Raw genomic sequence first — 18,192 nt, 5'->3', positions numbered from 1 at the left:
ATGGACGTTATTTGGTTGAAACTAAAATTAAGGGATTCCAGTCCTTCACAGAGTTCCTTTGAAGGATGCGGCAATGCAAGATTGATAATCTTGTTAAAACTAATATCAACAGTGGTTACGGTCGTAGCGAGATTAAGATCCAGAAAAGAAGAGAACTCATTATGACTTAGATTTAGCGTTAGGATAGATTTTTCAGTAATAATATCCCGGCAATTATCATCTATTGAATTATTTGAGAAATTGTTCAAGTGTAAGTTATTACATGCAATGGAAGTCCCGTTACATTCACAGTTGGTTATCAGAGCTCCGAGCTAGGTACTTCAGTAAACTTTCAAAAGTTGTCGATCACTCATTGCCTTTGAGAATCACTGTAGAAACAGAAAACAATATATGATGAAACAATGAGCAATATCTAAGTACAATTGTAGTGAAAATAAAAAATCATAAAAAAAGTAACCCGGTAATATTGTTTTCAATAAAACCTTTTCAAATGCATTCCATAGTTGATTGCAATATGAAGTAGACGAAGATGATGACACATACAACCCTATTGTGACACGTTCATGTTTTTGTTCTAAACTTGCTGATATGCTTAAGAAATCACCTCAACTTTGAACGTTAAGGATTTGGCAACTTGCCATGCAATTTAAATTATAACGAGAGAGAAAGAGCGAGGGAGCTTGGACCCTGGGAATATTTATCACTCTAAGTATCATCAGACAGGCGCGGCGGAACGGAAAAATTATTGGGGGGGCTAATGTGTGGAGACTATCTAAGCGGAGCGCCACCATCGGTTGGCGCGGAGCGTACAAGAAAATTTTGGGTTTTTTCAAACCCCCAGATGGCCGGAAACGGCACTTCCCGAGTGTTTAATGCTGCGAATACCTAGCCCTAAAATATGGGTCTCAAGCCTGCAATTTCTCAGATTGCACCTAAAAGTCTGTAAAAACATTGTAATTTGTATGTTCGATGGTGTTTTAAGAGAGTAGCTATTCCTCGTAGTGTACTCGCAAAGACGTTTTTGAGTGTAGTAAGGGCAGTGGCGGAGCTAGGGTATTGGTCAGGGGGGGGCAAGAATGGTCTGTAGGGGCGCTTTCGACACTATCTAAGCGGAGCGCCACCACAAGTTGGCGCGGAGCGTACAGAAAATTTTTGAGAAAAGATACTCCCTAGATTGCAGGAAATGACCCTTTCCGGGCCTTGCTAATTTGCAGATTAACGGAGAATAAAAAGGTGTCGTCGCCATTTTGTCGAAAAATTACACCAACAGAATATGACAAATGTCAATAGGTATAGGAGAGCGCAATAAAATAGTCAATAATCGCGAATAAGTAAAAAGTAGTGAAAAGCTGAAAAGGGCGCCAGCAGTCCATTTGAGTCCGTCAGGGGGGGGGGGCATCCGCCCCTGACTGTATATATGGACGCTCCGCCACTAAGTAAGGGGATGTTGGAGAACTGGCTGAAATGAGGCAAGTCATTGGCCTAAGACGAAGTTGTGTTACGCTTACCGGTACTCGCACTCACTGCTTCCACTTTTCACGGGGCGTGAAGACGCGGTTGGGGTGACAATGTGGTCTATAGCCAGGGGACGGGCCGAGGGTCCCCCAGCAATTACTAAAATTATTACACCTATATATATAGTATACGTGTGCATCGGACAGATCGACAAGTATGCATTGAAAAATGGGCAGATGCACGTTTCGGAGCCTTGGTAAATATTGGGGGGGCTTATCATGCATTTGCCCCCTCAACTTTTGCATTGGGGGGGCTGAGCCCCCCCCCCCTCAAACCCCCCCCCCCCCCCCCGGTTCCGCCGCCACTGTCATCAGACTGAGTGAATATCTCCGTTTAATCGATGTGATCATGATTTTACGTAGTAAGCTTAGATCACTGGTGGTCGCATATTTGTAGTCACCGCAAGTTGGTTTTTAAAGCCATCAACGTGGCTCGTGGATCATTTCGCAAAGAAAAACATGCAATATGCATATTCCGGGGATATTTTATTGATATGGCCGACATGTGATGTGACATTGTAAACATAACAGATGGACTATGGTGTGATCGTGATAAGTGACATGATTAGAAGGCGTGTGTCCAGAGATGTGATTCTACAACGCTATATTTGCCTGACAAGTACTCTAAAATATGACAATTAGTTCGTGGAGTGACAGTGACGGCTACAATGGCATATCGTATCTGTCATCTTTTTTAAAGCAAGTTATCTCAAAATATTAAGCCTGCACTTGACCAGCATCATATTCATGCTTTATGTCTCTGACAGATAAATTACATCAAAATCCTTACCAAAAAGTTTATCCTAAATAAGATTTCATTATTGATCGTCCCTGGGTTATATACCAGGGCTGTGGTAGATAACCTCTCTGTAATACCTCCGTGCTTATACAACCCACGTTGAGTATACATATACACGGCGGAGTATATAGCCTAGTGGTTAACGCCGGCGTCTCCCAGTCATGAGATCCCCGGTTCGATTCCCCGCCGACAGCAATGTGTGTCGTCTGGCAAGGGTGTTGTTCAATAACAACTTCCCGACATGGACGTTAAATGGATGTGTGCCGAGAGATTGGCTACGGTCAGCTTGCGAGTCTATAAGCCTCCATGGCTTCTTTCGCGAGTTCCTGCTTGCGGGAAGATCACTATACATACATACATACATATGCTGACTATAGCTAACGCTTCAGGATCCCCTGTGAGAATATCTCATAGAGGGCTCAAACTAACCGACGACACCGGCGGCAAAATGCTATCTGCGCAAACCCCCCTCCCCGCAACACACACCCAACGCCTTACCAGCGAGGGTTCTGCCATGAAAAACACCGGTCATTGACGACAATGGGTGTAATACCTTTGTGATATTTAGAATTGCCGATGGTTCCTTATATCGTGATGATCTCCACCAATAAACTTCTACTTCTTAATAGGGGGTCTGAGAATATGCTAACTCAAAAGTGCGAAAAGGAGGCATAATGTGTTTTTGTTTTCTATTATTTCTGTTAAAAAGAAATGCTTTGGTGACTTTTCAATATTGAAAATAGCTGTTTTCGTACCTTTTCAACGCTGAAAATTATCATGGCGGCCTGCCGTTTTAATGAAAACCAATGCAATTTCTAACTTGTCCTGACCCAAATTGCCTGGGATCTATCGGTCACTGAATTCAAGCACTGTTTTGCATCCAGTAAGATAAAACTATAGTTTAATTTTGTTAAAAGAAGTGGTTATTGGCCGGACATTTAAAGAAAAAATAAGATAATAAGTAAAAGGTTTGGGAAGGGTCAATCAAGGATGTTAGCTGTCAACGTGATCGGTTATTTAAATACTTAATGACAGGCCGGAAGAAGGTGGGCGATATGGAAGGGCGGGGGTGGGGGGAGAGATGGAAATTTTACGGGAAAAACATTTTCTTCTTCTGTTACTCGCCATATCAACTAAATGCATTCATCATTTCTTGTGACAAAAATATTTTATACAGCGAATCGCACTTTGTATCGTTACACTCATTACACATGACTGAATTTGGTGGGGAAAAACATAACGTTTATGTTGTAATTTTATTAATAAAACTAAATGGATATGCTTTGTATCATATGTATTTATTAGGTTAACGCTGGTCAGTAGCAATTAAGTGCAGAATGAGTGAATAATAAACAAACCAAAGGTAAAATGAGTAATGAAACAGCAAGGAAAGACTTGCAAGGTTACCATACTTTATATGTAACATCAACTACTTCACTGAAGTTACTAGTGCAATGTTTCGCGCGAACGGATATAATTGTATCCACCAACATTTCTCCTCAGCTGCAATGTGTACTTTATGGTTATTGTACTCATTTCGCTTTTTTAAACTAAGTGTATGCCGTATTTGTGAAAAATCTAACCAGAATAATTGCCTATTGTCTTTAGTGAAAACTACCCGTAAATGAAAAGTAGACTATTTTTGGTATGTAACCTTCAATCGTTCAAGCGGTGAAGAGAGGCAAGGCGAAGGATACCGGGGAATCAATGGCACATGTTCCCCAATTCAAAGTGATGATCCGTGGACATTTGCCCATATTTCATACGTGCGACTGCCCCTCCCCCAACAACAAGCTCAGTCAAGAATCTATTTTCGTCTGTCGTGCCTGATAAAATGCAAGGAAGACTACACCAGATATATCAAGCAGTTGTTGCAGACCAAACCTTCCTAAGACCTTGTCAAATCTCTCCGAATCTAATAGCTACATGTCCTTTAGGGTAATCGCTAACTCCATCTGTAAATACAATTATACAGAATGGGGAGGCAATGAAAGGAACAACACATTAGCATGACATTATACCCATGATAGGGTACAACTGTAAGTTTGTGGCAGGACTACAGAAGGATTGAACTTGCCTAAGAAGAGTTTGCAATTTCAGAGACTAAGCTCATCTTTTAATATTCGTTTTGGAACTAAAGAAACATTTCACAGAATAACAATCAGTACTTTGATTTTTTCATGATTTTTAATTTTGTTTGAATCATATCACATTTCTCATCGCCTTCGACAATATACATCAAATTTAATCATTTGCATAACAATTGAGCAGTATATTATTTTTTTTAAAACACCCTTGCAATGTAATATATCTTATCTGAATTTATTGAAAGTTAAATCAATAACAGAAATCTGATTGGAATTACCAATAAATTTGGAAAACAGCAGGGAAATTATAAGTTAGAAAGTGATACAAAAATAATAATAACACACCTTCAAGTATATGTAACGGACGGGGTCTTAACTTCGGGCTGACTCAAATGTTAGGTTTTCTGTGAAATGCAAGATATACATTTGCTCTATAGCCTAATACAATAACAGGGATAAATCCATGTTTAATATTTCCAACTTGATATTGTAATTCTGGAATCGATGTCTAGAATTTGTCAATACCCTGACGCTCCCGCGTGTAACCCCATTCTACACATCTCAGCATAGATGGCTACAGCTGAACAGAAATGTATATACTACATAATATATATTGATTTACGACGCTCTCTTAATTGTTATTTAGCTACAAGCAGCACAAACGATACCTAACTGTTTTAGTTGACACCTTACTAGAGACAATAAAGATAATTACCTAATTGTGCATTTTAAATAAATTGTTTTGTAAACTTATGTTTTATTTTCAATTACTGGTATACATTATAGCTTTCAAATTGACTATAAAGATATTTTATAAAATGAAGTCCGTCTAATTCAATTAATCACCATTTAGCTTAATTACATGGACAACTATGACGGAAAACTCTGCCCCTTGCTATTATTATACCCTGTCCCCAGAAAGGCAATGCATGGATTTGTATGAACTTGATACAAGTTCAACCACCCGCCATCGTGTTCTCTACTTTGAAAAGCTCTTGCATTTATCGTTCTGGTTTCGTGCGAGTTATTATTACTTTCTTGTCAGTGTTTAGTATTCTCTATTCTCAGACAGATTGGACCCAAGAATGCCGCATACAGAATAAACGACCGTGCCCTATTACAACTTACCATTTCCATTCTTTGCACAAGTCAAGGTATTCTGTCTAGTACAAATTCTACCGCATGAAGAAACCCTCCCTTGTCTTCTTTGAAATATCATTTGAAAATTACAATCAAAATAGTTCCCACTAATGAAAATATCTCCTTGTACCGTTTGATTCTCAACGGGATAAATTTCCAATCTGTTACAAGTAAGATCTAAAGTTTGTAACTGTTGGAAGTTTGTTTTGATGTCCATTAGACAGTTGTAACTTAAATTTACAAATCTCAAAACGGTAGGAATATCTGACTCAAATACAGACAGTTTATTGTGGGTCAAATTCAATTTCTCCAGCCACAAAACTCCTGTTAAAAATCTGGGATGTAGCAAAGTGATGTTATTATAGCTAAGATCTAAACTTGATAATTTAGTCATCCCATGGAAGGAATCTTTTGGAACAACACCGGATATCTCATTGAAACTTAAATTCAAGGATTTTAAGTGACCGAAACCATTTGTTTTAACGAGCGTTTGAAGTCGTTGAATATTGTTGTAAGATAAGTCCAAATATTGCACTTCCGGTTCGAGATGAAACCCCGAAAATGAAGAAATTTTGTTATGCGACAAATTTAAGAAACACTTCTCACTTGTGTTATTATAATGGCACTTTTGGTTGATTAGTAAACTTTCATAATTGGTCAGATTTCTGTGATCGCAAGAAATGACGTTTTCAAAGCAATTACATTCGATGGTCGAAGCTACGAGACCAGAAATTAAAGTAAAGATCACCATCATCCTCTGGAAACACAAGCCGGTAATTTTCATCCTGCATTGCTTTTAAAAAGTGACGAAAGATGTGAAACGAAACTATATAGATAGATTCCACAAATTAACAGATAAAAGCAGTTTATTGACAAAAGGGGGAGAGTCAACAACACAAATTCTTGTTCACTTTGTCTTCTAATATCCATAGCACTTGCATATCGTACATAGAACAACATATATAGTTGTAGATTTCCGCAAAGATATTTGGGAATTCAGTCTCCTACCAAGTTTCGCACAACTGATCCACGCTATAAAAAGTATACACACATGATTGTTCGGGCAATGAACGTGAACAGAAATTTTATTCAGTTAAAGTATATAGATGAAACAGTGTTGTTGAGGTTAGAGCTAAAGAAACTGTTTGTCAAAAATCATTTTAAAATAAGTAAGAACTCGAGTGTGGACGATAGATCTTTCGAAAACGATTAATTTGTTGCTATTCAGTTGTTTCAAATCCTTTGTTTATAACAAAAAGATAAGAAAGAAATTTAATAAAAGAAAAGAAAGAGCGAATAATTGAGGCATATTTTATTCAACTAGATGATAATAAAAGGATGATGGATGATGCTAAAAACAAAAGTATATATCATCAACTATCGTGTGCTACAACTATTGGATCGAACTTTCCTTTGTTATTTATAATACATGAAGTGAAAAGAAAAGTACTATCTTCTGTTAACTTGATTAAGTGTCCGTTCATTCACACGGTTTAACATTGAGAAGAACAATATCAGCCTATTATGTAAAGCGAAAGTAGACTATAACATTGTAAATATACAAATATACAAGTATTGATATCAAATAATTAGCTCAATTTGTAAGTTACTCATTAGTCTCGGTCTTTCATCAAGTTATCGTGTGACATTTATTCCACATGAGCTATTTCTAAGATTCTGTATTTTATCAAGACTTGAATATTGATTATTGAATTGGAATGACACCCCCCCCCCCCCCATTACCCCACCACCGTTCTGTTGAATGAAGTCTTAAACGTTTTCAGTAATAATGAAAGTTGCGATAGCACATTCGAGGTTATAAGCAATTTATCATACTGGTAATGTTGACCATGCTTATATATAAAACATATTTTGATAAAGCAGAACATACAACCTAGCCGAAATGATTGTGCAATACAATATGAAACAAAAGTAACGATAAAGTGGGTAGAAAGAGTACGATTAAAGTGAGTGGTGCCAAACTTTAACTGTTAGAGGGAAATCATTTTCGGCAGAGGATTTCTCAGCAGATTGGGCCCGGGAGACAAATTAGGTAGATATCAAACTTTTTACCGATATAACAAAACATATTTGTATTGAATGAAATTATGGTGTAAGGTAGGAGATTTTAAACATTTCAGGAAGGGTGACCCTAATCCCCACTCCCCCCTCCCCTTCCGGGCCTCCTCATTGGATTGCTCTAGCCATAGATCTATCATGTTTTCAAAGGATAGTTATTGCAAGTATCCTTATAATGATCTTAACCCCATACAAGGCAAATTGAACAAAATGTAAATCCAGATATTCTTATATTTTTCCCCTCCGAACGTTTGTGACGGTTTTCATTTATAATAGCAAATATTTAGGGAAGTTGGATTTCCTGTGGATGTACACTGGGTGGTCGTTGGGCTTCCTGTAAGGGTAGTGCTTTCCGGTGTTGAGGTTGAAGGTTACGTCGAGGAAGTTGCTGATCTTCAGGTTGCAGTCGATGGTGATGTTGAGCCCCAGTTCTTTGAATAAGCTGATCAGGTGTTTTCTTATCCGGTCTGCTTTATTTCCGTTGGTGTTTTTGAAGGCTGCTAGACCGTCGTCCCTGTATAGCCCGATGTATTCCTTCCCATATTCTCTTGCTAGGGTGTTTAGGATGTAGAGTCCTACGAGCTCGCATACCTCGGTCCCATCGTAGCTGCCCATGGTGACATCAAAGAGGTCGTTGTGTCCTTTCTTCATCCAAGGTGTGCCGTTGTCGAATAAAAGTGACTTCCTGGAGGGCATTTTGATCTGTACGTCTTGGTTGGAGATGTGGGTGTGTTCCTTAGCCATAGTTAAGGCTTTTTCCGGCAGTAGGCTTCTTCTTATGGAGGGGTAGAATTCAACGGTGTCGAAGCTGATGGAGGTGTATTTCTCTTTGTATTTCTCAAGTAATTATACCGAGGGTCTCTCATACATCGCCCACCAACCAACCAAGAACAACCGAAACAGAAGGCGCAACATCATCTGGTTCAACCCACCTTTCAGCAACAACGTAGCCACGAACATAGGAGGCACATTCCTGAAACTCATCAACAAGCACTTCCCGAAGACATCGAAACTGCACAAGATATTCAACAGAAACACCGTGAAAGTCAGTTACAGTTGCATGACCAACATCGCCAGCATCATCAAAGGACACAACAAACGTATATCTACCACCCACACATCGAAAGAAAAGGAAGCTTGCAACTGCCGAAAAAAGGACACATGCCCACTAAATGGAAACTGCCAGGCATCAAACATCATATACAAGGCCGAAGTGGAAACCACCGACAAATGCAAGACATACATAGGCCTAACGGTACCCCCTTTCAAGCTCAGATACGGTAACCACAAGATGTCGCTCAACCACGAAAAACACCAAAACGCAACGAAAGCACATCTCAAAGCACATCTGGCAGCTGAAACAGAACAACCAGCCATTCACTGTCAATTGGTCGATCGCCAGCAGAGCCAAAGCCTACAACAACGAGTCGAAGCGGTGCAACCTCTGTCTCAATGAAAAACTCATCATTATCAACGCAGACAAACGGACCCTCCTGAACAATATATATATATATATATATATATATATATATATATATATATATATATATATATATATATATATATATATATATATATATATATATATATATATATATATATATATATATATATATATATATATATATATATATATATATATATATATATATATATATATATATATGGTTTGACTTTTGTCACACTCAACATGTCTTCCATATACTTCATCTTGGCGAGAGTAGCGACAAAAGTCTTTCTTTGTTGAGTACCACTGCTATAAGCAATAAGAACAATTATTGCATGCAATGGAAGTCCCGTTACATTGTCATCAGATTATCAGAACTCCTGAACAGAGTTTGTTAAGCAACCTACCAAAGGAAAAAAAGAAGCAATAGAAAGAAAAGCGAATATCCGAGATTTTTCTATGAATCTTTATCGCTGTTTGTGAATTTGTCAACATAGCCTTGAGGTTTGAGACTTGAGATTTGTCTTGTCAACTAATTATTAACAGTCACGTAAAGCAGTTATACTTTATTGTGAACTGGATTCTTCTATTTCATTTTTACGTTAGCCGGTATTATTGATGAGATATAAACAAATGCTTCACACTACCTGGGAATTGTATATATAAAGATGAATTGATATATTACTGCAATTTTCTGTCTTACTAATCAAGAGAGATTGTTGATCACAGTTGTGCTCTATGTACTTCCGTATACGTTTATAAGTTGTGATCGCCATTAAATCATATTCGACGTAGTTAATCAATTACCAATTGCCTTTGTTAAGGAATATAGGAACAGAAAACAATGTGTGAAGAAACAATGAGAAATATCTGAGTTGTTTTTTAACAATTGCAGTGAAAGTGAAAAAGTCATATAAAAATATGTTTTGAATAACACCATTTCAAGTACATTCTATAAATTATTGCAACATGAAGTAGACGACGATGACGTATAATACACTGTCGTGACAGAGTCATATTTTTCTGCTAAACTTGCTGACACGCTTGAGAAGTCACCTCAACGTTAAATCAATAAAACAACGAGCAATATCTGAGTCTCTGTGTACAAATGTAGTGAAAAGAAAACCAAAATCAGCAAAAAATAGTTACTCGGCAATATTTTTTTCAATAACACCTTTTCAACGTGTAAGGAATGTTTCACCTTGATTTCGACTGGAGGTGTCAAATCAGTATTTAGGCAGAAAAACACTTAAAAAAGAACACAAAGAAACAGTGTTTAGCTAGCTAAGTACACTATATATACAGAAAATTGTATTCGAGCACTATAGAATCAATACAAACAGACCAGTCTCGTATACTTCTGAAAGGTCAAATATGTAAAGTATAGAATATGAATATTAAATAGTGATATGAACATTGGTAGGAGGGGATTGAAACTGTTGGGCCCAGTTTTAATGTAAAAGAAAGGAATGATTTAAGTTACAGTTTTGTTGGTAGTTACTTCCCATTCGCACACACAAACACCCATTCTTACACAATATGAAAGCACGTAGGGAAAAATAAATTAAAGTCCACGGTTGACCCAAATGAGATTGGTTGTTCTACAGGAACTGTCACCCTAGGGTAGAAACCAGGGCTAGTTATCCTCCAAAGTTACAAACCTGATGGAAACAAATGAAAAATGTAAAAAGTTCCACAGAGACAACCAAATCTTCCAATTAGAACAATAATAAATTTACCAATGTGACGACCACAGCGTTAATATAGTAAAAATAGTGTTGAAGGGTTCCTGTTGTAGCCGAGAGCAAGGCTTCTGTGGAGAATCCACTGCATGGGTAGGTCAGTTCAGGGACAGTCCAAGATTAGCAATGAACTGATCTTATGCGGATATATCAGTCTTCTACACTTTAAATGGAATTCCGAAAGAGTAGATTCAGATTCTCAAGATTATATACCAAGTTAACACTCTTACTCACTTTCAAACTTTTAACTTGGGATCCAAACAATCTCATATAATCTCGCTAAATCTATCCATGTGGTTTGGAGGGTAAAGGTGCTCTGCAGCCACATGGCCTCCCTAGTAATTTGTTTGTCTATTTAGAGGGAGAGGCCAAATTGGAGGGAGGATACAGTACCCAATCAGTAAAGGTACTTTTCAAACAAATCCTCTGGAGAACTCCTGATTGGAGTCTCTCTCAGAAAACTCACAGCAGTGATGATGCCACTTTTCCAAAAAAAGGTAGTCCTGTACAAAAGTGCAACCCATAAGCTAATGGACATCTAATGTATATATATATATATATATATATATATATATATATATATATATATATATATATATATATATATATATATATATATATATATATATATATATATATATATATATATATATATATATATATATATATATATATATATATATATATATATATATATATAATGAAAACTGCAGAAGAAACAATGAACTTCTGTTCTGATGCACACAGTCACACTGTTATCTGGATAATAACATTACCAAATAATTATAGTTTTCAAATAATTACATTACCCCACGTTCATGACGCTTTCCCAATGCAAACCTTCATTTCACATTAATCGAAGTTAACCGTTGTTTTGCAGTCAACGTCAAACAAATACGAGATTCTTTGCCAATAACGTAAAATATTTTAACAACGAGGATTAAATGTGAAAATCTTCATAATTGTGTGCCATAATTGTGTGCCATAATTGTGTGTACCATTTATCGCTATAAGACGTATCTTGGAAACAAAATCCATGTTAGGCGTGGAATGCAAATGTTATAAATATTCACCTTTTCTATAAGACTTTTTTCTTCAGTATATTATAGTGTCGAAATCAGTGAGTAAGCTATGCATCTATATAGCTTTATCATTCTCAAACAATACGATACAAGTAAGATATGACCTTAAAGAAACAAAACCTTGCATGTATTAATGACAGTAGTACAAAGTAATAAAAGAAACGAACGAGTCTATGTAAATTGTTTAACATTTATTCAAACCCTTTCCGGATATTTAATGACTTGATAACTTTTCCACAACAGCCAGCTTCCTTTTCTATTCCACTGACCAAAACTATAATGTTATATATATTCCCTGTAAAACTCCAATACCGTACCTTGTTGAAGATAATCTAAACTAACATGTTAAAATTAGTCCATTCAAACAGCTATTCTGTTTGAATGCAAATATATCAATTACATAAAAAAAAACCATACAACAATTTCTAGCACGTAATGAATATTTACATAAGTAACGGTATCACATAAAACTGACTGGGAAATTTTGGACTACAGAAAATAGCAAAGAAATGTATGGCTAGAACGGGATGCATGTCTAGTACGCTACCAACTGAGTTAAGGCCACTATAGCCAACTCGAGTTATACGAGATCTCGCAAACCAAGTTAATCTGCGTTTGTCAGGCCGCCTTGCTCATTAGCACCTGTCCATTGTACGCGAGTACAATATCACCCATTAAGCTGCGAGCGCTCGCGAAGGTTCGACCGTCTTAATACAGATAAGCGTACGAGGCGTGGGGGGGGGGGGGGGGGCGAGTGGCAAACGGGGCAGAAATGTTCCTGATTCTTTCCCAAATCGATCCCGATTCTTGCCCGAATTGTCAACGACTCTTGCCTGAATATTTCGACACATAATACAAAACGTCGCGAGACAACAACAAAATGCCAGTCTTTCTTATATCCCTTAATTTCAGGAGACTTAAAACTCGGCAATATTTTGTGGAAAATTCGGGCAGCCTCAGGACACTAACTTTTCCGATATAAAATTTCTTCCAAGAGCATTGTTTAAAGGCCCTCCATACTGCCCATGCTATAATATACTTGGCCATAATCTCCCCCGTAGTTACAAAAAATCCATCTCCATTAACATTAATAACAGCAGCCACACAGAGGTGGGTCTATCAGTAATTTTAAGAAAAATATATTACGGAAAGTCAAATATCTGAATGTGAATCACCCTTATAAATACAGTGGCGTACTATGCAGGGCGGGAGATCTGCCCAGGTGCCAGAAGGGGGAGCCATGCCACAGCCCAAAGCGAGAAAAAGAGAAATATGTAATAGAAATAAAGTGACAATTCCTAAACATATAATCAGCCCAAAGATTTGCCAAAGATAACACCTTTTTACATCCAAGCCACCTTAAATAAACACAAATTTCTCATAAAGGAGGTAAACACCTCTCATCTTTGACCCTTATTCAGGACTGCATACCCTGCACGAGGCGGCAACGAAGGATCCGCCCGGGTGCGAAATATTTTGGGTACACCACTGCTTACAAAATGACAATATCAATTAAATCATACTCGCAACCAGCGTCAGCATGCATGTTTCATGCGGCTCGTGTAGTTCGTCTTGAAATTCTGGCAAAGTTTAAATATTCGGGCAATTAAGACTTGTAATTAATGATTTGTAATTAATGCAACCTTCTGCTACCCTCAATCTACTCTCGGTTATTGTAAATGAAAGTATCTTCGCATGAACCAGTATGTAAGTTAGAGTTATATTGCAGCTGTGTGTGTTGCCAACGTTACGTCTTATATTCCATCAATACAGATTACAGAAGTATAAATACAGAAGTATAACTGTGAGTAAGACTAACGATTACTTATGTTGACACGAAAAACAGCTGCTTGCAACACTTCGCTGCGTCAATGCATCAGTTCTGGGATTCGGGCGTTTTCTATTATGATACTAAACTATACTTACAAATTGAATTTGTTTCATTCTGACCAACCCCTATTCGCAAGCACATAATTGACCAGCCCTCTATTTAATTATTGGTCTAGGTTATTAATACCATTTGGTTTTTTATATGTAGCAAAAAATTATCCTTGTAATTAATCCTGTCCAGAACATGCTGTGGCCTACAAATACATGCAAATGGGGAAGCATTATCAATTTATTTCGTAGTTTATGTTCTTTCTGGATATTGATAATTTATTTAATATTTCGATCGATATATGAATTAAGTATGTTATGCACTGTGTAAAACTTGAAAGAGATAAACATTGTTTTTATAATATCTGAGTATAAACACAATCAATATAAAAGAGGCATAAAAAGTCTCGTCTATCTCTCTCTGTAATCACTCGCCAGTTTTCGGGTCGCAAGTGGGACTACTGCAACGCTGGGTGCAGCCTGCTCCGTAGGTACCTGGTGAACATTCTGTGAAAGAATAAACAGGTTGTTAACAAATTTACATCCCATTATGAATTATGTAAATTTCAAATAACACCATTTTATGCAATGAAAGGAAGAAGTCTATATATATTAATATGTCTACTGTAGCGACGCCGCCTTTCTTTATAACAAACGTATTGTAACGTTCAGCTGGATTTTCCTTTTGTTATTCAAGTACCAGGCGCAAGATCAAGATCGTTAATCAAGAGGTTAACGGAGATATAACGTAACCATCGTGCTTGTAAGACAGAGCTTATAAGCTTGTAACCCATTTTCACATATTACTATAGCTTTACTATGTTAGATTCAGCATTTTGCAAAAAAACATTTGCAAGTCAACAAATAATCATTGTAATCAATTCAGAGACGCATAAACTCAAAACGGGCTCGGATATCTCATATTCACACTTCAGGTTTTCAGCCTGGAGTGTGGAGAACCTTAAGCCTGTGATATTCCCTAAACACGCCAGCCTGTAAAAAATATTTGATTCATCATAAGCACCCAATCATTCGTTGTAGCGGCACTTGACATTCTTGTTCGTAGTTTACGTAAATATCATATTTTTTTTTGTAAGTACTATTATTTTTTATAAATGACATCAGATGTAAAGCCTTGTGGTGTAACGCAGTCTGCGATTTCTGTTATATAATTCGTCAACACGCATAGATACTGAATATTAAAACATGTAGTTTCAAAAGGGATTCTTAATTTGCCGTAAATCTGTGTCATGAATATATTACTTGACATCACTTGTCTTTTTAACAATTACAATGACTACATAATGATGTGATTTCATTGTAATGTATTAAATATTGGAACTTAAGAGGCCTGCAAGCAGCCATTTGACATAATTCACAGCTTCCAAGCAATATGTGCAAATATCAATGTATTAACAAGCCCAAGGACAATGGATGTCTCAATGGGGTGTAAGGACATGCAGACTAACTAGTTAAATATAACACAAGGAAGTCGGAATTGGAAAGAACGAACATTAATAATAATAATAAGGATTAAACTTTGTAATGCGATATCTCAGTGTATATACTGCTATAGGGCCATTTTAGGGATCATCGTCGGATAATATTTAATAAAGCAAACCCCAACTAACGGACAGTAGTCTTAGCAAGACGTTGCTATTAAAACTCACCATCTTTACAATCCATGCCTTGATATCCGGGCCCACAGATACATCCAAACTTTCCAGCTAGACAAAAGAGGAAGCCGCGGCAGTTGCGTGCACCAAAGTCAGTCGAACATCTAGAAACCTCGTATGCTGTTTTAAATGTTAGAAAAAAATCTCCAATACTCTAGGTTTTTTCGTTTCCTTATTTTAGTTTTATGTCACTGTGGTGTAAGTAGAACATGTTTTAACAAAGCAACGCCATCTATTGACTCAGTGACACTATATGTCTAATGTCAAAATATATGTCTATATGTAAAATGTCAAATAACTGAACGCTTTTAATGCAGCTCACACTATTAAACTTATGTCTCTTTCATGTAAGTTCCTTCTGGATAATGTTTATGAACACCAGGACTCTCGGTAGGATAGCAACAAGTTACTTTAGTGCTTATAAGATCCTAATGTAATATCTACTAGAAATAATTGAGTATTATCACACACGACAGAACACGGATAACGACAAAAAAAGATTAATACATACATGACACCTATGTAATGAACCATAAAAAGTTTTCCTTCAGATAAGCCAAACAAGATTCATTGTCATTTTAGGAAAATCTTTTTTCCTTTTATTTAGAACTCACCGAAGCGGCTTTTACTTTTTAGGATAATACCTTCTTTTATACGTATTCTGACACTCTTGAAATAACCTTTTGAAGTTCCAGTGCATTCAAATGAGACGCAGGGTTTAATATTAATTTCATCATTGATATGTAGTCAGCATACTGCCTAACAAACGGCCCACCCTCCTCTGTATCCGGCGCCCCCTTCTCTGGATCCGGCGCCCCTTCTCTGGATCCGGTGCCCCTTCCTCTGGATCCGGCGCCTACTCCTCTGGATCCGCGCTTGGAGGTAATGCCACTAACTTCGTCACAACTTACCTCTGTCTCCTCATCCCTTCAAGCAATATCAGCGAACAGAAACAGGTGTATACAATACAGAATACTTAGAACGTTTGTTAATTTATAGCTTACGTTATGATAACACATGACTGCATGATTTTTAACCGTTATACTAACGTTCTTCACACGTGTTGCCAGTGAATCCAGGTGGACATACACACTCTCCGGTCGCTTCTTCACACAGGCCGCCATTTTGACAAGTAGGACAGACCTGATCGCAATCGGTATTACCGTATCGGTTAGTCGGACAAGCTGATGAAAGAAATGGCATCGATTAATATTTCAAGGACGAACGCACAGATGTGCCTTCGTTCCGGTTAGAGCATTCAAACGCTAAAACATTCACCCTACGAAACATAGTTAGCATCATTTACGTTTAAAATGTATTCGGTTACGTTTATAATATGCCCTTGATATTAGTGAGAAAGTATTTTGGTACCAAAAATCTTCACTTGTAGTTTTGTTGCAAGTTTTTTGGGCCCTTTTATATGTTGGACTGCGGGCCTAATTATTAATTTATTTATGCATTACAGCAATAAAGTATATTATTAAATGTATTGCTTCATCTCATTTTTCCATCTGAATTGTATATTTATAAACACATACGGCGGTGCTCCGACATATACTGGAGACCGAACGTCAAAGGACACCGGGTTAAGTGTTTTATTACTATTTTATATTTTTTTCGCAGCTGTGAAAGTTTGAGAATTTGAAACGTTACTATTACCTCGCACATAAAGTTGAATAAATGTTTGCAATCCCCGTACTCGGCGACCTCTCTGGACTACTTCATAAAGTCCTTCGTCTTTCACTTCCACTTCAGCTAACATTACACGTGTCATACCATTCCACCGTGCCATCTTCCGTCCGTTTATCAACCACCTGATTCGCCTAGCCTTGCCCGCTGTTCTGGTTACACTTAGCTGTACGTTGTCACCAAGGCTGACCGTTCGTGTTACACGTTCATCAATGGGTATGAGACCTTTTTTTTGTGGGATACAAAAAAGGATCATGATATTCCTTGGAGAAACTACAAACTAGAAAATCTTTAAAACACGATCAAAGAGGCAGTAACACGAAGCTGATTCTAAGATTATCAGGAATTGAAAACGTAAAAATGCACCCTTTGATATTCAACATTACAGGACTTGGAGAGGAGGGGGGTCATGAACTATACTTTCACTCATACAGTGTTTGTTAGTGAGATGATATTCCCTGTTACATATACCACCGTTAAAATTCCCTTTTGGTCGAACTCTGCAATGTGTGTTACATACCGATATATTATCATGATGGCAGTATACGGGAATTTTAAATTTATATTTTATACCAATAGATGTTCATTTGTTCATTTGATCTTGGGTTCGTATTGCAACCTTCCTCTACCATCACACGATTTAAAATTCCGACCTTTCTTTAGTGGATTTAATTTGTTTAAATGATATCAAACATAACCTCACCTTTTCTCTTGCTTGTTACGATTGTTCTTACGAAATATTCTGTACCATCGCTGGAAATGAGCCAACATGCAAAAACGCCAAATCTCCTCCCGGCATTTTTCCTTGACAACGGCATTTCTAATAGTCTTCCGAAGTTGGTGTCTTTCTCCGTGGAGAGAGGGAGCCCTTTACCATTAGCCGTGTCAATTGCTCTGTTAAAATGCAGGCCCTCGGGTTCACTTTGTACTCCTTGGACGCCATAGATGAACACCGATACGTCCTCACGGATGCCAACAAACGGTCTTCGCACAATGCAGCTTAGCGGAGAAACCACGACTGCCAATTGAAAGAAAGAACCAAAACGTTTACAGAACAAA

At 37.4% G+C, this 18,192-nt stretch overlaps 1 protein-coding gene across 2 annotated transcripts in view; it reads right to left on the bottom strand.

Annotated features, from left to right (window-relative positions):
- Positions 1-12,066: 12,066 nt before the first annotated feature.
- Positions 12,067-18,192, bottom strand: part of LOC139959952 (sushi domain-containing protein 2-like) — a 111,708-nt gene continuing 105,582 nt past the window's right edge. For both annotated transcript variants that reach the window (XM_071957904.1, XM_071957903.1), the window contains exons 16-20: positions 17,837-18,151; positions 17,104-17,358; positions 16,494-16,628; positions 15,439-15,564; positions 12,067-14,275 (exon numbers count right to left, since the gene is read on the bottom strand). In XM_071957904.1, coding sequence (XP_071814005.1) covers positions 14,196-14,275; positions 15,439-15,564; positions 16,494-16,628; positions 17,104-17,358; positions 17,837-18,151 — 911 coding nt within the window. In that variant the 3' untranslated portion in view covers positions 12,067-14,195. The remainder of the gene's footprint in view (positions 14,276-15,438; positions 15,565-16,493; positions 16,629-17,103; positions 17,359-17,836; positions 18,152-18,192) is intronic.

Source organism: Apostichopus japonicus, chromosome 19 (genome assembly GCF_037975245.1).
Source record: "Apostichopus japonicus isolate 1M-3 chromosome 19, ASM3797524v1, whole genome shotgun sequence".
NCBI lineage: Eukaryota > Metazoa > Echinodermata > Holothuroidea > Aspidochirotida > Stichopodidae > Apostichopus > Apostichopus japonicus.
Note: the sequence above shows the minus strand (reverse complement) of the source record. Positions and strands in the feature narration are given on the sequence as shown.